This window comes from Podarcis vaucheri (genome assembly GCF_965113315.1).
Source record: "Podarcis vaucheri genome assembly, chromosome: 5".
Classification (NCBI taxonomy): domain Eukaryota; kingdom Metazoa; phylum Chordata; class Lepidosauria; order Squamata; family Lacertidae; genus Podarcis; species Podarcis vaucheri.
The window spans coordinates 53,695,797-53,716,276 of record NC_138763.1 but is presented as its reverse complement, the minus strand read 5'-3'; the positions used below and the strand labels follow the sequence as shown (position 1 = coordinate 53,716,276).

At 47.4% G+C, this 20,480-nt stretch overlaps 1 protein-coding gene across 2 annotated transcripts in view; it reads left to right on the top strand.

Annotated features, from left to right (window-relative positions):
• The first annotated feature begins 1,789 nt into the window (after window positions 1-1,789).
• HSPA12A (heat shock protein family A (Hsp70) member 12A) overlaps window positions 1,790-20,480 on the top strand; it is a 49,320-nt gene continuing 30,629 nt past the window's right edge. Inside the window, exons 1-3 of one of the 2 annotated variants that reach the window (XM_082222627.1) lie at window positions 1,790-2,230; window positions 15,702-15,787; window positions 17,218-17,342. In XM_082222627.1, the coding sequence (XP_082078753.1) occupies window positions 2,203-2,230; window positions 15,702-15,787; window positions 17,218-17,342 (239 nt within the window). In that variant the 5' untranslated portion in view covers window positions 1,790-2,202. Of the gene's footprint in view, window positions 2,231-15,701; window positions 15,788-17,214; window positions 17,343-20,480 lie in introns of both variants that reach the window. The other variant, XM_082222626.1, reaches the window with a different exon arrangement.

The following is a 20,480-nucleotide window of genomic DNA, read 5'->3' as shown; positions in this document are numbered from 1 at the left end:
TATACAATCTGTGCAGACATTTCACAATTCTGCCTCCTGTCCTATAAATTTGTCTCTTCAGCCTTTTGTGTTATGGTTGTTCCCAGGGCTTAACTTGACCCAAGGCCATGTTTTCAGTGGCAGGGTTCACTGAAGGAGAGGGGGAGGTAGATATTTTCTGGGCTCAAACTCCCATCAGCCTCTGCCAGCATAACCAATTGTGAGGGGTGATGGGAGCTGTAGTCTGAAGACACAACACTGGCTTCAATGGACTCCCCAAGGTGCTATGCAACTTTCAGTTTACACCTAGGGATGCTGTGATAATCTTCAGTTTTTTGGAAATATAAAACCTAGCAGTTATATCTGAGGTTAACTCAGAGAGAATCTCTTTCTGAGCATTTGCAGATACCCGTCGCCAACAGCCGGCCCCCTTTTAAAATGCTGTTTTTTGTGAAGTTTTTGTGTGTGTGTTTTAAGGACAGAGCTTTCAGTTTTCCAACAATTTTGTCTGCTCCAAGCAAGCACTGTGAGCTTCTGTCCCATTGGTTGTCCCCTGATGCCGATTATGAAAAGGACAAGCAGATAAAACAAATGTATCTTTCTTTTGTTATGTAAAGATCATATGCTAGGTTCTAGTAAAGCATTTTATGGCCCTCTGAGAGATTTTTCATTGTCTAAAATAAAAATAAAAATGCCAGTTTGGCACAGTTGGGACTCATTTTCCCAAATGCTGTTTTCAGCAAACATACAGATCCCCCCCCCCCCGAGATGTAACCTCCTATCCATGAAACCATCTTTTCTGAATGCAAACATTTATGACAAATAAACAGCTTTGCTCAGCAAGCATGTACTGGATCCTAATATCTCTCCCTCCCCCCTCAGTGATTCCTTGTCTACTGTATTTGATCATACAGTATACCTCTGTGAAAAGCAGTATTCTTTATATAAAAACAACAACATGATCACAAGACATTGTAAGATGCAAGAACCCTGTCATTTGCCCCTTAACTGTGGGAAGCTCTCTTTCTAAGAGTTGTGTTAAGCTGTTAGCAAGACACCTTTGCACAATAAAGATGCATTTTTCCATTGCAAGGATGTACTGTATTGGCTTTTAATGCGAAGTAATTTTTTAGCCTAGGAAATGATGCATGAGAGCATGTCCATCGCTGTTCCACTATGCGGAATGCAAAGTCTTCAGGACATAACCAGCAACACTACACCCGAAACCAAGACGGTCACCACTCTGTATCCATTTATGTTTTATTTGTTCTTAATTCTCTCAACCTTGCACACCCCTTCAGTGCGTATAACTGCATAGGAGTGCACATCCAGCCAGTTTCCATTTAATGAATGGCAGCAAGCAGATTTTTTGCTGCTTCTCCATCCACATGACAAGCCTATATCTCATCCCTAGTGGGCCGATGGGACAGCTCGCCATGGACACTGCATCCCCTCTTATGTTAGTTTTCCGCAGTGGCTCCAAGACACTTTCTCATGCACCTTCCATGATCATGTGAGGAAGCCCGCAGACTGGAACCGGTTCACGTCTGGCAGACGCATGGAGATACCAATGTGTCTGAAAGATGCCCTAAGTGGTCAGATGCATTAGGTACGGGGATCCTAATTGTAGCTGTGTTTTAAATAAATAAAAGCCCAAGGGACAGCCTTAGGAATTAAGAAGTGTTACTTATTTTTTATTCTTTTAAGGCAACGACAGCATTCTGGTTTGGGCTCGTCCAAGCCTATTCCTTGGAGATCTCCTTTGTCACTTGCTGCCACGATTCCCTCCCGCGCCCGTGCGTGAGGTGGGGTGGCAAAGGGGAGGGGGGACAGGCCGCTCACTTCCAAGGGGAGGGGCTCTGCAGAAATCCGAGCAGCCAGAGCCTTGCAGCAGGGAAGAAAAGGCTGGTGGACACACACGCAGAGAAAGAGACATAGACACAGGGGTCAAACGCTAAGCCCGTCCCTTTGGCTGTCTACACCGCCAGCCGTGGGTGGGGAAGGAGGAGGAGGAGGAAGGAGAAGACGCGAGCAGAAAGAAGCCTTGGCGTCGCCGCTCGCCTGCAGAACCGGGAAGGGAGCGACTGCAGCACAGCCGCCTCGCCCGCGCTCCCAATGGCTCCGGCTGCCGAGTGAAGCGAGCGACGAGCTCGGTCCCTGGCGGCTGAACGCGCCTGGCGAGGCTGAAGGACGGAGCCGAGGGCGCAGTGAACGCCTCCAGCCATGGCGGGGACGGAAGGCGTCACGGCAGGTAATGGGGGCTTGCGGGGAGGGTGGGCAGGCGGGGGCAGCGCGCCTCGCGTGGAGGGGGCTTGCCTTCGGGAAAAGCGCACCTCTCCAAAATGCGCGTCGTAGGCGATGCGGGGGGGGGGGCGCAGCTAGGAAGGCGCTGCGGGTCTGGGCTCGTGGGGTACGAGGGAGCGGGACGGGAGGCAGGAGGGGGGCTGAGGGCCGCGATCGACCCCCGACTACATCGTGGGAGCCGGATGCCGGCGTCGCGGTTTCTCTCCGCCCAATCAAGGAAACAATCAATAGCGCTGAATCTTGGGTGGTTCTTGCAGGAGACCGTCTAGATTCAGAAATGAAGCCGAGTCTCTGGGTAATGGATGCGCAGTCCCTCCCAGAGGCAAGTATGGCTTGGACGCCGCTGTGTCAGCAGCCTGAGCTGCATATCCGGAGGGTATGTGCAGAAAACGCAATGCACCCACATGCATGCATGCATGAGTTTATGCACACGTGGGATGTGGCAACGTTTTGTGTACGAGTCATATGGCGGCAGGAAGGAGCCATACTACAGGGGTCGACGTGTAAACGTTGCTTTAGGATTTGCTTGTGCGCAAAAGGCATCCTTAAGGCAGGAGTTCCCTTCATTCGTGAACAGACCTTGCACAGTAATCAACACCTACCTATGAATTTGCAGCGCGGCGCACGTAAAGCAGAGGATGGTAGCAAGCAGCCTTATATATTTGCGCGGCTGCTGCGCGTACGTCTGGAGACGCCTCGGTGTGCAAGTCCAGTTAGCAGCCCATGACTTGACTCCACCATCCTGAGTCTCCGGGACCGTCTAGCCAGTAGGAAGTGGGAGGGGGCAAGATCCTTGAGGAGGTGATCTTGGGCGGCGGGGGGGGGGGGATGCCCTGAGACTAATAATGATTTTTTGGAGAGGTGCTTTTTCTCCCCAGTGGCGTAGCGTGGGTTGTCAGCACCCGGGGCAAGGCAAGTAATTTGCGCCCCCTAACCCGTGGATTTACGCCCCCTAACCCGTGGATTTGCGCTCCCTAACCCTAACCCCCAGATGTTGCTCCCGGTGCGGCCGCCCCCCCTGCACCCCCCACGCTACGCCACTGTTTCTCCCTACTCCCACGCTTAGTTCCCCCACCCAGCCCCACTTCCCTTCCTTGCAAGTTGCGCTCCCAGAAGAGAGCAGGAGTTACTGTACTTGCAAAGTGCCTCCGCCCCGTTTCTGCAAAAGCCGGCCTGCCGTCACGTGGGGCTTTGGGGGGAACCGACTGCGCCAGATGGGGAGGCGAAGCGGCCGGCTATAGGATCCAGGTGAAAAAACAATGCGGAGGAATCCGAGGCGGGCACTCCCCCCGCCTCCGCGGCGTTTCTCTCTCTCTCCGGCCAGGCTGCAGGGAGGGGGTGCGCCCCATCTCTCCGCATGTGCTCTGCGGCTGGGCGGGGCACTGGGCCAGAGATCGCCCAGGCTGGCAGTGCAGCGAAAATTTCCCAGAAGCTGCGATGGCCAGCTCCCTCCTTGCTCCTCTGCCTCTTGCGGATCTTTTCCAGGAAAAAAAAAAGCGGGAGGGGCTTCTAATTCTCAGGATTCAGGAAGGATATGTGAGGGAGCAGACAGAAGCGACTGAGATCATGGCGAACAGGGGTTGGAAGCGGATGGGTGGGAAACCTCATTCTTTCAGCGGTTCCTTTTGCAGGCTTTCTTTCCTCTTTGGGAATCGGACACTAGAGTCGCACCACCCAAATTGCTGACAGCCTCGCTTAGCTGCAGTGGCCGGTTCTTTCTCCTTCACTGTTGGGCCCTGCTTTTCCCCTATTCCTCACTTATTCCTTACTTATAAGATGGCATGCCATTCAGCACAGTGACTCTGCACTTTGCGCAGCCTCTGTGGGGTTACAAAGAGCTGGTCCGCAAGAGGGCATCCATAGGATGGATCAATTGGGTGCTCCGCCTTGCATTTCTCTGTCTCACCAGAGTGGTACATGCTCTGGTTATCTCCCGCTTGGACTACTGCAATGCGCTCTACATGGGGCTACCTTTGAAGGTGACCCGGAAACTACAACTAATCCAGAATGCGGCAGCTAGACTGGTGACTGGGAGCAGCCGCCGAGACCATATAACACTGGTCTTGAAAGACCTACATTGGCTCCCAGTACGTTTCCGAGCACAATTCAAAGTGTTGGTGCTGACCTTTAAAGCCCTAAACGGCCTCGGTCCAGTATATCTGAAGGAGCGTCTCCTCCCCCATCGTTCTGCCCGGACACTGAGGTCCAGCTCCGAGGGCCTTCTGGCGGTTCCCTCACTGCGAGAGGCCAAGTTACAGGGAATCAGGCAGAGGGCCTTCTCGGTAGTGGCGCCCGCCCTGTGGAACGCCCTCCCATCAGATGTCAAAGCGATAAACATCTACCTGACATTCAGAAGACATCTGAAGGCAGCCCTGTTCAGGGAAGTTTTTAATGTGTGACATTTTAGTGTATCTTTCATCTTTGTTGGAAGCCGCCCAGAGTGGCTGGGGAAACCCAGCCAGATGGGTGAGGTAATAATAATAATAATAATAATAATAATAATAATAATAATAATAATAATAATAATAATTTATTATTTATACCTCGCCCATCTGGCTGGGCCTCCCCAGCCACTCTGGGCGGCTTCCATAAAAACCAAAAATACAATAAAATATCACACGTTAAAAACTTCCCTGAACAGGGCTGCCTTAAGATGTCTCCTGAATGTCAGGTAGTTGTTTATCGCTTTGACATCTGATGGGAGGGTGTTCCACAGGGCGGGCGCCACTACCGAGAAGGCCCTCTGCCTGGTTCCCTGTAGCTTTGCTTCTCGCAGTGAGGGAACCGCCAGAAGGCCCTCGGCGCTGGACCTCAGCGTCCGGGCAGAATGATGGGGGTGGAGACGCTCCTTCAGGTATACTGGACCGAGGCCGTTTAGGGCTTTAAAGGTCAGCACCAACACTTTGAATTGTGCTCGGAAACGTACTGGGAGCCAATGCAGGTCTTTCAAGACCGGTGTTATATGGTCTCGGCGGCCGCTCCCAGTCACCAGTCTAGCTGCCGCATTCTGGATTAGTTGTAGTTTCCGAGTCACCTTCAAAGGTAGCCCCACGTAGAGCGCATTGCAGTAGTCCAAGCGGGAGATAACCAGAGCATGCACCACTCTGGCGAGACAGGCCGCAGGCAGATAGGGTCTCAGCCTACGTACCAGATGGAGCTGGTAAACAGCTGCCCTGGACACAGATTTGACCTGTGCCTCCATGGACAGCTGTGAGTCCAAAATGACTCCCAGGCTGCGCACCTGGTCCTTCAGGGGCACAGTTACCCCATTCAGGACCAGGGAATCCTCCACACCTGCCCGCCTCCTGTCCCCCAAAAACAGTACTTCTGTCTTGTCAGGATTCAACCTCAATCTGTTAGCTGCCATCCATCCTCCAACCGCCTCCAGACACTCACACAGGACCTTCACCGCCTTCACTGGTTCTGATTTAAAAGAGAGGTAGAGCTGGGTATCATCCGCATACTGATGAACACCCAGCCCAAACCTCCTGATGATCTCTCCCAGCGGCCGCATGTAGATGTTGAAAAGCATGGGGGAGAGGACAGAACCCTGAGGCACCCCACAAGTGAGAGCCCAGGGGTCTGAACACTCATCCCCCACCACCACTTTCTGAACACGGCCCAGGAGGAAGGAGCGGAACCACTGTATAACAGTGCCCCCAGCTCCCAGCCCCTCAAGACGGTCCAGAAGGATGCTATGGTTGATGGTATCGAACGCCGCTGAGAGATCCAGCAGAACTAGGAAACAGCTCTCACCTTTGTCCCTAGCCCGCCGGAGATCATCAACCAGTGCGACCAAGGCAGTTTCAGTCCCATGATGAGGCCTGAATCCCGACTGGAAGGGATCCAAATGGTCCGCTTCTTCCAGGCGTGCCTGGAGTTGTTCGGCAACCGCTCGCTCAATCACCTTGCCCAGGAATGGAAGATTTGAGACTGGGCGATAGTTGGCCATCGTGGCCGCATCTAAAGATGGTTTTTTAAGAAGCGGTTTAATAACCGCCTCTTTCAGCGGGTCTGGGAAGGCTCCCTCACGGAGGGAAGCATTCACCACCCCACGAAGCCCATCGCCCAGCCCTTCCCGGCTTGCTTTTATTAGCCAGGATGGGCAAGGATCCAGGAGACAGGTGGTTGGTTTCACTCGTCCAAGCAGCCTGTCCACATCCTCGGAGGTAACAGATTGGAATTGATTCCACTCAACTTGACCAGACAGAACTCTTGCACTCTCCCGCCCCGGCCCTGCTCCCACGGTGGAGTCTACTTCTTCCCGAATCTGAGCGATTTTATCTGCAAAAAACTTTGCAAAATCATTGCAGGAGAACATGTGGCCCGTACTGGGCCCCGATGTTGCAGGTGGTTCCACTAAATTGTGAACCACCTGAAAAAGTCTCCTGCTGCTGTTTTCTGCAGATGCAATAGAGGCGGTGAAGAAATTCTTCGCCGTCGCTATCGCCACTTGGTAGGCTCGACGTTGAGCTCTAACCTGTGTCCGGTCAGATTCGGAATGAGTTATCCGCCACCGGCGCTCTAGCCGTCTCAACGATTGTTTCATTGCCCTCAGATCCGTGGAAAACCACGGGGCTGTCCGGGCTCCATGCAATCGGAGAGGGCATAATAATAATAATAATAACTTATTATTATTATTTCCACCGTGTGGGTGGGTGGAAGCTGTGACCCACCTGATGTAGATAGCTCAGTGGGTAGAGCGTGAGACTCTTAATCTCAGGTTCATGTTGGGCAAACGATTCCTGCATTGCAGGGGGTTGAACTAGATGACCACTGGGGTCCCTTCCAACTGTACAATTCTATGATTGCAGCTCCCTTCAGCCCCAGCCTGCATCTGGAGGGCCACAGGTTTCCCTGACGTAAACCTAAACCAAGTAGAGCATACACCCCCACTTAGTATTATTTCAGTTCCATTTTTTTCAACACTGGACCAAATAGGCAATTCAGCTAGTATAATTTCCGGGTGGAAATGTCACTGCCCCCACTTTGCAACTTGCATATGGTTGGTGGTGTGCATTCCTTTCTAAGGGGTTATCCATATTGCGCCCCCTTTCACTTGCTCTGTCTGTCTACCTGGCCCCTCATGTCCCAGCCCCATCACTGAGGGAGGCTCTGTTAATGGTCCCCCATGACTCAGATGCGCAGCTTGTAACTGCTTGGAAGCAGGGCATTCAGTGTAGTGGTCCCCAGTTTGTGGAGCTCCCTTCAAATTGAGATTAGACAGACCTCTTCGTTGTCAGATTTCAGGTGCATGACTAAGACTTTCTTGTTCCAGCAGGCATTTTACAATAAAGGTTTATTGTTTTAATTGTCCCATTTCCCATGGGCTGTACACCACTGAGAAGTGCAAATAATTAAGTAGTATATGCGTGTATATTATTTAATAGATCAAGGAGAAGGGACTAAAATGGGGGTGGGCATAATGGGCAATTGGACAACCCTAGGCCTGGCCCTGTTTTCTCAAGATTCTGTGGTGTAGGTGCAGTGGCGTAGCGTGGGGGGTGCAGGGGGGGCGGCCGCACCGGGAACAACATCTGGGGGTTAGGGTTAGGGGGCGCAAATCCACGGGTTAGGGGGCGCAAATTACTTGCCTTGCCCCGGGTGCTGACAACCCACGCTACGCCACTGTGTAGGTGTGGCTGGTGAAGAATTGTGGGCTGCTTGAGGGTTTCTCAGAAGAAACCAGTGCTTCTTGATGTCTGATGTATCTGATGGGCTGGCTGGACTAATAAAACACAAGCAGGTAATAGTGACGCTTTAACCCATGTAATTTGCTTCGTGGTTGTGAGTTTCATAGAAAATGGGAAATCCTTTGTCTTTGAGTCCTTAAATTTGTACTCGTTTACATTGTGGTGACAGTGTAAGGAGAGACTTAAATATCTGAGAGCCGCTTCATCTGTATGCAGCCTGCAAGGAAGTGGTGCATAATCAAGTTATTTAAATGCAGGGCATCTGAAGCAGGGAGGAAAGGACATCATTTACGGAAAGTGGAATTGTGAAAAGTGGGGGGGGGGCAATCTTTAAGATAGTTGGTTTTTATTTGCTGATAGTGAAGAGTGCTGCAAGCTAATATCTCTTTACTTCCCGCAAATTTAAAAGAGTGTTGCTCTTTTAAATCTGTTTCCCAAATATCAATTTGGAAATTGCTCTTTTTTGGCTGAACATGTTCAAAGCATTAGAGAGAAATGGCACAGGAGAAATGAGAAAAGTTGAAAAGCTGGTTTACTCAGCTGTCATATGATGGATGTCACATATTTCCCCCCACATGATTGCTGAATCTGGTATAAACTGATGCTAAAAGAAAGCCAAGTAGGAAGGCTTCTATGGTATTCAAGAATGTGATTCAGTAGAGTACCCATTTGTCATACATGCAATGCTGACATCTGGTTTATTCACTGATATACGTAGTGAACAACAGTGTTTTTTTTTTTAAAAAAATGTAAATAATGATGTTGCATTGTGAAACTGGTTCATGGCAGAACTAATGGTGATGAAATTTGATTGTAGTAAAAACTTTGCTACGAAGACAAAATTTCCTAAATCAAACTCAAGCAGTAAAAGAGGCATCTGCTATTAATTATTTTTATGCTTCCAGGTCCTACAGCACTGCGGTCTTTTGAGCATAAGCCTCAGACAGACAGCAGAGTTGATCCCCTGAAGCTTTAGATACCACCAACCCAAAGAAGTGCAATGCATTTGGTTTGAATGGTGTCTGTTTAGCAGATCTTTTAGCTGAAACATAGCGCTTACAAATATAGAGGTCCAGACTGTAAAAAAAGACAAACAAACAAAAGAAACCTAGGGAAAACCTGTTTGGTCTGCCCTCTTCCAGAAACAGTGGAAAGTGTTGTGCGATGCTTATTGGGTGGTCTTCTGTGGGAGTGAGATTTTCCTGCTTGGCAGGGGGTTGGACTCGATGGCCCTTGTGGTCTCTTCCAACTCTGATTCTATGATTCTATGATAAGGACATCAGCTGCAGTGGATCTCTGAAGTCGCAGCACAGAAAAGGAGTTTGCCTTGTACAAGCGAAAAAAGCAGTTAGTAGCTTGCAAAAACTTTGAATTGTTTTTTGTAAAGGCAGAGTTGGGGAACTTGTTGCCCAGCAGCTGTTGTTAGATTAAGGTGCCCATCTTCCCTGATCGTTGTGTCTACTGGCAGGGGCTGATGGGAGTTGGAGCCTAACAACATTTGGAGGGCCACAGTTTCCCCTTTCCTGCTTCCAAGCACAGGAGCCCTGCTGGGTGATGGGAGAAGATGCTCTCCTGCTGGATCAAAGTGGCAGAACTTCCTGTGAGAAGTAGCACCTCTGTTCCAATATGCTGTCAGTTCCATTGATATTAACTGTGGTGTCAAAGACTGAGGGGCAGGATCTCATCCACAGATACAGTGGTACCTCGCAAGACGGAAAACTCGCAAAACGAAAGGGTTTTTTGTTTTTTGAGCTGCTTCGCAAGACGATTTTCCCTATGGGCTTGCTTTGCAAGACGGAAACATCTTGCAAGTTTGTTTCCTTTTTCTTAACACCGTTAATACAGTTGCGACTTGACTTCGAGGAGCAACTCATAGCACGCGGTGTGGTAGCCTTTTTTGAGGTTTTTGAAGACTTTGGTGATTTTTGAAGCTTTTCCAAAACTTTTCCGACACCGTGCTTCGCAAGACGAAAAAAATCGCAAGATGACAAAACTCGCGGAACGAATTAATTTCGTCTTGCGAGGCACCACTGTAAAGCTCCCCATTATTTCCCCAGAGTCTAAATAGAAGCTTGAGTTAATGCTTGTGGGCCACTCTTGGGGAACCCTTTCCACTGGGAACTAGGATAGAAGGCACTGGTGAGATCCTATCAGAACTCACAGCAGGCCAGCAGGACTAAGAGCAACCTTTGGCCCTCCTGACGTTGCTGAACTACAACTCCCATCAGCCCCAGCAAGTATGGCCAATGGGGAGGGGTAATGGGAGCTGGAGTTCAGCAACAGATTAAGGGGTGGAAGTGGCATGATGAATTGGTATTATGAAACAGTAGTGGGTGGGTTGATAGGACGCTGCTGTCACCTGACACCTGGTGGCATTGCTGCTGCTTACTTCCAGGGAGAGGGGGGAGAGGTTGGTGTCCAAACACACCTGTGGATTCAGTCTGGAGCTCCTGCCAGTGAATTTGCACTGTGCTCAACTCGCCCGCCTGCCCGCCCCTCTCATGGTAAACAGCAGTTGTGACGGACCAGATGACGGTGATGGGCGAGCACAATGTCCACCACTGGAAGCAAGTGAGGCACAGCTGGAAGAGATGCTGTTCTAGCATTTGCCCTGGCTATGTTAATAAAACGTCCCTGAGCTAGAAAGTAGCATAGAGTTCCTCTATCCTAAGGCTGCAACAGAAGTATTCCAGTACTCAAGCACCGACCTTGCATTTGCGCATCCAGTCTCATAATGCATACAGTGGTACCTCTGGTTATGCACTTAATTCATTCTGGAGGTCCGTTCTTAACCTGAAACTGTTCTTAACCTGAAGCAACACTTTAGCTAATGGGGCCTCCTGCTGCCGCCGCCACACAATTTCTGTTCTCATCCTGAAGCAAAGTTCTTAATCTGAGGTACTATTTCTGGGTTAGTGGAGTCTGTAACCTGAAGCGTATGTAACCTGAAGCGTATGTAACCCGAGGTACCACTGTATCTGTATGTTCCAAATATGAAATTGACACTGTAGGAAGTGAATCATTGTTTATTACATTTAATTAAATGCTTTTACAAAGAAAGGTTTTAAAGGAACCAAAACCTTTCCATTTAAGACCTAGTAGGACGCGGGTGGCGCTGTGGGCTAAAGCCTCAACGCCTAGGGCTTGCCGATCGAAAGGTCGGCGGTTCGAATCCCCGCGGCGGGGTGCGCTCCCGCTGCTCGGTCCCAGCGCCTGCCCACCTAGCAGTTCGAAAGCACCCCCGGGGGCAAGTAGATAAATAGGTACCGCTTACCAGCGGGAAGGTAAACGGCGTTCCGTGTGCGGCTCTGGCTCGCCAGAGCAGCGATGTCACGCTGGCCACGTGACCCGGAAGTGTCCCCGGACAGCGCTGGCCCCCGGCCAATAGATGTGAGATGGGCGCACAAACCCCACAGTCTGTCAAGACTGGCCCGTTTGGGCAGGGGTACCTTTACCTTTACCTTTAGAACTACAGTGCTTTATTAACAAAGCCTTATTCCTTATTTGGTCTGTGTACATCTAATCAATCCTATTCAAATCTCCAGGAATTAAGTACTACATAATTTGGTGGGGCTTACTTTCAAGAGCATGCTAGATAATTATCCATAATTGGTAATAACAATTGAAAATAACTGGTGCAGTGGGCAGAAAGGAAATATGGGGCCACCACTGCTTAGGAGCATCTAAAGGGAGAAATGCCCATGTTCTTGCTGTGAGAGTGTTGCAAGGGAGGCAGAGGCAGCTGTGGCAGCACAGGTTGATGGCATCAGTGCACTCCATGCCTGCAATGGGTGCTTCTAGTGCAGGGGTGAGGAACTGGATCCGACTGGTGGATTGGATCCAGACCCCTCCCAAGCCCAGCAGACCACTTTGACAGGTGGTTGAGGTCGCCCACTTCTCAATTACTGAAGGGGAAAGACTCCCTGGACTAGGAACCTGATCCACCCACAGTACCTCTTATCTTTTCAGGACATTATATGGCACTTGTAAAAGTGCAGGTCCTGCAGATTGAAGCAGTCAGGTTCTGAACTGGGGCAATCCAGTTACAAGAGTAGAGATGCCCATTCTTTATGCAAGGAACCTCCCGAATCACTATGAAGGCAGTCCCAAAAAGGCTGATTCATGTTGTATTGGTATGGAAAGCATATTTCACCCCAGGGGCATCTAAATCTAAGGCGGCGGTTACAGCAAGTACCATTAGGAAGCATTGTAACACTTTTGCAGGCTGAGCCTTTGCATGCTTAGTCAGAAGGAACTCTCAATGTGTTCCGTGGGGCTTATTCCCAGGGAAGTAGCCACAGAATTGCATCTTTAAAGCCACCATCTCTTCTCTGAAGTTGTAATCCTGTACTGTATACACATACTGGGAGAAAGCCTGATTGAACTCAGTGGGTCATATTTCTCAGTAGACATATATATACAGTGGTACCTCAGGTTACAAACACCTCAGGTTACAAACAGTTCGGATTACAGACTCCACTAACCCGGAAATAGTACCTCTGGTTAAGAACTTTACCTCAGGATGAGAACAGAAATCATGTGGCGGCGGCAGCAGGAGGCCCCATTAGCTAAAGTGGTACCTCAGGTTAAGAATGGTTTCAGGTTAAGAACGGACCTCCAGAACGAATTAAGTTCATAACCAGAGGTACCACTGTATAGGATTGTGCTGTAAAGTGTCTTTATTGACCCCTGTTTTCAAGTGTGACTATTTTTCGGAAGTTTTCATCAAATTGGAGTTTGTGGTTTTGAGCTATTTCTCTGGGTAAGATCTGTTCATGCGGTTTTCCTGACAAAGATGGTCTGCTCATAATATTTACTATTCCCAACAGTATGTAAAAGCATTTCCCCCTCTCATTTTGGAATGACACAAGCAAATAGTTCTGCTATTGTTCATGATGCAGCAGTTCTGATGATACAGGTAGTGCTATAAAAATTAGGAGGAAAGAGGGATTAAAGACCGAGAACAAACCCAATGCAAGTTGCTTTAGCAGCAATTTGTGACTTTTAAATCCCTAAAATGAAAGAGCACTGCCGGTGCCAGCAGCTGCAGAGGATCTCCAGCTTCTGAGCTTGCATCTGTAAGAAAGTAGGATGGATCATTCATGGCCTGGAGGGCAACATCGGTCTTCACTTCTTACAGGATGATGGAATAGCCACAAAGAGTGGGTGGTTCTTATAGCAGGGATGGGGTGCCAGTGGTCTTTCAGATGTTTCTGAATTATAGCTCCCATCATCCCAGAGCAAAGGCCCATGGTGGCTGGGGCTAATGTGAGTTGGAGTTCAACAACACCAACATTCCCTGTTCTTGTCTTAGAAGATGGTGGAATATCTGAGGAGGCTTTCTACATGACATTCAGCCATGGGCTGAATTGGTCCTTTCTGCTTTGTGTTCACATTGCTGTGCGCCATCATCTTTGCACAGAAGGAGCAGGAGATTTAACCATGTGAACCTATACAGGGTTATTCTAACCCCCACATTTATTCAGTGGGACTTGCTTTTTTCCAACTGTGCGTTGGATCTCCACCCTGGATGACAACAATCCTGAGACTGCTTTTAGGAAGCAAGTTTCAAAGCTCTGCAAATGAAGAATGCCATAAAAATAAGATGAAGAAATATGGTTTTGTTGAGATCAGCCTGACTGCATTGATGCACTGGAAGAAACTAAATGCTTTTTGACCATATATGAAAACTCCCAAATAAATAATGACCTTTAGATTTCACTGTCCAGGCTGCTGAGGACTTGATGAGGCCAAAGCAGGGAAAGGGGAAATGCTGTCCTGGCAGCTTGTTTCTTGGATGCAAAAGCCTCTTATGGCAGTGCAAGCTTTAAGCAGTACCCCCCACTGTTTTGATTACAGGATGTGTGCTCCACTGTGGTGTCCATGGAAACCCCAGAGAAAAAAAGGTGCAATATTAGCTAAATTAAGCTACACTGGAATACAAATCAACCTCTTCCTTCTTCAGAGGTGTTAAAAATAAAGTAGTAACAGGCACATGGCAAACATCAAGTTTTTCACACAGGTTTCAATATTTGTGAAATTGTCATAGTCGGAGCATCAATGCATCATAGTCCATGAACTGAGTCATGTTCAATCGCATGTGGCTTTGCAATGTGTGATATGTGCCAAAAGAAATACAGGATTGCCACGTTGTTGTCTATCTGGGTGTTGTTTTTTTCTTTTAGAAATAACAGCTGTGTCACTTCTCACAATCCAGATCAGGACCGTGTCATGCAGGGAGAGGGGACTGATGCTGTCCTCTCAAGCCATTCCCCCCTGCCCCATTCCCTCCCAGAATTAGTTTCCCTGGAGATGCCATTGCAGGAAATAACATCTTTTCAGGGCAATTAGCAGCATGGTCAGCAGGTAAATGGACGCTCCCTACGCACTGCTATTTCAGCCTGATTCTGATCTCTGCTGCCCCAGCTTGTATTTCTGAAAGTAAAAGAAACCTGGGATCTATAACCATGTGGCAAACATATCCATCTAATCCAAGTCATACTTTCCATGTTTAGATCCAAATATTAGGAGAGAAGTCTTGTAAGAAACCAATGCAGTTCTTTTCAAAGAGATAATAATGCATTAGACCCATCTTTCTACATGTCAAAGCAGAGTTAATTCCTGTCATCGTGTCCAGATCAAGTTTTCTGCCTTTAGGGTTCTTGGGTACCGTGTTAAGTATGGATGTGTGAGTTTCCCTGTTACCTGTCAAGATGGGATTCCAAGCTTCAAAATGGTTCCTCAGATCTCTTCCTTGCAAGTTGGGATCCCCGAGTCATATCCAATATACTTCATTTAAAGTCAGGACTTTTTTTCAAGGTGAAACAATGTCGATTTTTGCCATTTGTTTGTCAGGGTTTGGGGAGAGAAAAAATTAAACTGCCATCTTGGTGACATGACATCACCACTCTCCAACCAGCACAGTTCTTAAATTACCTACAAAAATATTATTATACAGTGGTACCTAGGGTTAAGAACTTAATTCGTTCTGGAGGTCTCTTCTTAACCTGAAACTGTTCTTAACCTGAAGCACCACTTTAGTTAATGGGGCCTCCTGCTGCTGCTGCGCCGCCGGAGCACGATTTCTGTTCTCATCCTGAAGCAAAGTTCTTAACCTGAGGTACTATTTCTGGGTTAGCGGAGTCTGTAACCTGAAGCGTATGTAACCCAAGGTACCACTGTATCCTGAAGATGGTTCTTCACAGGTATAAAAGATCAGTCAGATAACCTGTGATCCAACTCCAATTTCTCCACTTAACTCCCTCTGAGCTGGAAAAGAGGGATGAGGCATGCAAGTCCTTTACAAAATAGACAAGTGTCAGGTCAAGGTAAAGTCTGAGTCCAGGACTCTAACCACTACACCACACTGGTGCAGCATGCAACATTTGCACTAAGAAGGTTCCAGAAAGAGCTTCCATCTCTGCTGCCATTTGCATTACACTCTGTGAATCATTGGGCTTATGCTTAGCTGCCTTTGAAGACCAGTCAAAATGAATTTGTTTCAGTTCATTTGTTATTAGAAGAATGTAATTTAATTGTCAAATTTAAATAATTATGTCATTAATAACAGAGACAAGTAACATAGCACTGATGCCTTTATTTCTGTGACTGTTTTTGTCACATTTGACAAAGTTGGTGTCATGAACTAACATGCATCTTTTTCACTTGTTTATCTGCTCTGAAGAACATTCAGCTGACTAAAAGGCGCCTCATATTTTTTTTCAGATGTCGCTTCAACAGCTGCCTATGCATCTCCAGCTAGAAGTCTGGGAGATCCAGGGATAACACCTCTGTCCCCATCCCACATTGCGGTGAGAAATGTAGCCTGTATATCACTGGTATTATTTTCTCCCCATCTTTTTTTTTAAAAAAAAAAAATCTATAAACCACACTTTCATATAAAAAAAATCACACAAGGTGGGTTACAGACTAAAATGATAGCATTATAGTAACTGGGTTACCTTGGGCCAGTCAGTCTCTCAGTCTAGCGGCCCTTGCAAGGTTGTTGTAAGGTGAAAAATTGGGAGGGAAAGAATAGTGTAAATGTACGAAATGTATAAATAAACAAAGGTTGAGTTTGCTGCCGGCAGAGGAGAACTTTTGGGATAGAGCCTTTTTGCTACTGTCCTGAAGCTGAGGATGAAAATAGTTTGTGTTAGCAGCACTGACCTTCAGTCTATCAAGGCCTGGAATAGCAGACCAATGTGGTAATGTACTAGACTGAGTGATTGCGTTGCATGACAAGGCCAAGAATGTTCTGAGCTTGCAAAATTTCACAAAGTCAGGCTTAATCTTCCACAGAGAGCCCTGTTTTGACATTTTGTGTGGCTTAGTTAACGATCATCATTTTTATTGTGATGGTGAGTGAGAAGTATGCTTCATGCTTTGTATATAACATCACAATTATTCCAATGCCCTTTTTTCTCTATGAAAGTTCATTTCTCAAATGAAATTTCATTCCAGCTAGAGACTCCATAAGAACAGATGTTGCTTCAGCAGCAGCAAACCCCAGACTGAGCTTTTAGTAGAAGTCTTATATGAGAGACTAAATTCATCTTGCCTGGGTGGAGCCCTTTTTATTTAAATGGACCTAGTCTGCTTTAGTAGTTGGTGGCTCTGACAGAACAGGGGCACCTGAGGTGGAGATAGAGAAAGGCAGCACAGTCTCTGTAGGCCAGAGAAGTAAGGGCACATCTGGGACTGATCCTGAAGGCAATTCCTTCTCCCATTCAGAATCCAGATCACACCCCATAAAGACTGATCCCAAGGTCCTTCTCTCTGAATAATGTCTACAAGCTTTTAGGAGGAGGTAAAGAAGATAAACATTTCCCCCACTCATGGCAGGTTCTGATTTGAAGTGAGTTACCTTATACGTTAAAAGTACATTGATTTAATAACTACATGCCATTGGCAAGCTGGAGCTTGCTGTTGTGTTTTTCTCACCCTTTTCTGAAATCAGTGACTGACCCATTTAGCTTGCAGAACGTACAAAGAATTTTGAGTGCAGCCATCATTTTGAGGCAGCATCACAGTCACAAAAATTAAGTATTGGCTTAGTGATGTGCTAAATTCCCGTTCCAGCTAGCATCTGGGGCCTGCTGGTATTTGGGGATTGCCAATTTCGGTCACTACAGAGGAGATTATTAGTGTCGTGTTTGGCATTTAAATAGAGCTAGTAACGCTTGCAGCCCTTTCTTGAAATCACATAACAGCAAATATATTTCTGTTCTTTTGACAGAAGGACTCTGATGCAAATGATGCAGAGGAGCAGTCCTATCCTGTTGTTGTGGCTATAGATTTTGGCACGACATCCAGCGGCTACGCCTACAGCTTCACCAAGGAACCAGAATGCATTCATGTAATGAGGTAAATGTCACCAGTGCAGCCTTATATGCGTAGTGAGTGCAGGGCCTGTGAGTATACACCAAGGGTGGGGAGCTCTTTTCTGTGCAAAGGCTGTGTTCCTTCCAGGGACCTCTTGCCAGTGTGGGGCAGGGCCAGAAGGAACGGTGTGCAGGGCAAGAGAGGCTACGCTTATCCTTTATATAGCAGGCAACATTCTAGCCAAAAGCAGAGGATTCTGCACTGACACACACCTCTCCATCCTCCATTCAGATAAGCAAGAGGAGTTACCATAGTTTAAGGACACATTTTAGCCAGAAAATCATATTTCCCAGGGCATAGGTGTGTGGTTTAGCAGGGTCCGTGGCCTGTGGACCAGATAGAGAATCCTGCAGGGCAGTATTTGACCCTAGGGTCTAAGGTGCCCCGGTTTTCGCCACTTCAAAACATTAGCTTAAGAAAACCCTGTGGGAAGGTCATCAAATGGTTGGCAGTGGAACTGCTGGGAGGTTGGGGTGGTGAATTTAATATCCAGGCTAACTCAAGGATTGTGATGTGGGTGTCAGGCAAAGAAAGAATTCCATTACTGGGCCTTGGAAATATGAAATGTATTTCACTGAAGAAAGAGTTCAGAATAGCTGGGTAGTTTGGGGCAATGGGCATTTTATTCTCTTGCACTACCATAGTGGCTTGTCTTCCAAATGCTGTATTGCAAACTGATAGTTGCATGCTCAGGAAGTTAGTAAAATGCAATCTGTCCGATCCAGTCAGCAGATCCAGTGAATTCTTCTCCTTCAGCTTTGTAACAAGAACATTTGGGGGAGACAATCTCATGAGCGTGTTAAACCTTCACATCTTTATCAAATGTGAAGCTTCACATTTAAACTGTAACATACAAGCTGCGTGATGACTGGTAGCGTAGAGGGTATTTTAAAGACAATATTTACATTATTAGAATCATTTGCAATATAATATTTATGTACAGGAAATGACATTTCTTTTTGCAGTGCTCTTGAGAAATCTCAAAGTTATAGCCCTGCTCTTTTCAGTTTAAAAATGGGCTGCTTTTCCTCCTGGTGTATATCGATCCTTTTTCTGATATTTCCTTTCCAGATCTTTTTTTAAAAAATTAAAAAATGCTTCCTTGTCTTTAGTTGTTAATACAGCAACAGCATAAATCAATGAAGTGAGTCACGCAGACAGATAATCGAGTGTGAAGCTTACTGTGCACTGACAGTAGGCAAATGAGAAATCGCGAAGCCAACCAAAATCATGGAATCATAAAGCTGGAGGGAAATTCAAGGGTCAGTAATCCATTCCACTGCACAAGCCCGATTTGTTAGACCTAAATAATTCCTGACAGATGCACATTCACTCTCCCGTTCCAAAAAAAAAGAAGGGGGGGGAATACACCTTCAGGGAAGATTTTATGACTTTCCCAGACAACTTGTTTCATTGCCCAGACATTCTGCCATAGCACCAATTGGCAATGCAAGGGCGAAGATTGGACAGCAGTGTCGCACTCTGTTTTCACCAGGGTCAAAATGTTTTCTCCTGTCCTCTGGATTCACCAGCTGCTGCTGGTCCGGCAGGGACGGGTGGGGGTGGGGCAGGGGTGTGCTGCATTGTTGTACCACAACCAGCAGTTGTGGGAATGACTTTTTAAAAGTAAATTGCATGCATGGGACCTTGAGTCCAAATTAAGGCCCTGGCATGGGGAATTTTAACCCTTTGCCTTCCACCCCTGACTGCGACCACATTCTGGATTGGCGGGTCCACACCTGATATCTGTGTGAGGGAAAGCCTCCCTTTAAGAAAGCTATGCACACAGTCCTCTTTTCCAGTTGAGCCTGACCTTGCAAAGAACCAGAAGAGAAAGCAGAATCCTTCTTCTGTTGCTTAACATTTCCTTATTACCAGCAGAATAGTCTGCAGAGAACAGAAGAAGTCCCTATCCAGAGTTCTCCTAGACTGCATTAAGGATGAGGCGGTGATGCTCAGGGTTGGTAAATGTGCAGTGGGGAAGAGGTGAGGGAGAATCAGGAAAGTACAGAGGTGCAGAGATGGTGAGGGACAGCTGTAGCTCAGTAGCAGAGCACATGGTTTGCATGGAAAAGATTGCAGGTTCAATCCCTGGTCTCTCTAGGTAGGGCTGGAAATGACTCCTGACTGAAACTGCAGAGAGTCACTGCCCATCAGCATAGACCAGGGGTTGTCAACCTGGTTGCTACCTCCCACTAGTGGGCTTTTCAGGATTCTAGGTGGGCGGTAGGGGGTTCTACAGCACAAGCTGAATCCTCCTTCCATCGAGCACTGTGGGCGGTAAGGAAATTTTACCATCAAGAAAGATGCATTAGTGGGCGGTAGGTATAAAAAGGATGACTACTCTTGGTGTAGACCAGGCATAGGCAAACTCAGCCCTCCAGATGTTTTGGGACTACAACTCCCATCATCCCTAGCTGACAGGTCCAATGGTCAGGGATGATGGGAGTTGTAGTCCCAAAACATCTGGAGGGCCGAGTTTGCCTATGCCTGGTGTAGACAGCCCTGAGCTAGATGGACCAAGTGGTCTGTCTTGGCATAAGGTCCCAGAAAGGTTTTCCTGAAGAGGTGGGTACAGTGGTACCTCGGGTTACAGACACCTCAGGTTACAAACACTTTGGGTTACAGACTCCGCTAACCTGGAAGTAGTACCTCGGGTTAAAAACTTTGCCCCAGGATGAGAACAGAAATCGTGAGCTGGTGATACGGCGGCAGCAGGAGGCCCCATTAGCTAAAGTGGTACCTCAGATTAAGAACGGTTTCAGGTTACAAATGGACCTCCGGAACGAATTAAGTTCGTAACCAGAGGTACCACTGTATGTGACAAGCTAGCTGGATAAAGAGAGGAACAATTCTACCGTTGGGAGTACCGTGGCCTAAAACATGCCCTTTAGGTTCTCCTTTCTTGCTATAATTAAGTCCAAAAGTTCTGCTAACTAATGTAAACAGGCATTGCTATACTATTAATTTTCACGAGTGGAATCCTTTCTGGAAGAATTTTATTCGCTTTTAACCTTTGAACGTCATCATATAATGAGAGCTGTATGGATGGCTCACTGCAGCTTTTGGTGAGCTCACAGATATGTATTCACTGGGGATCACAGACATTTAAAGCCCTAT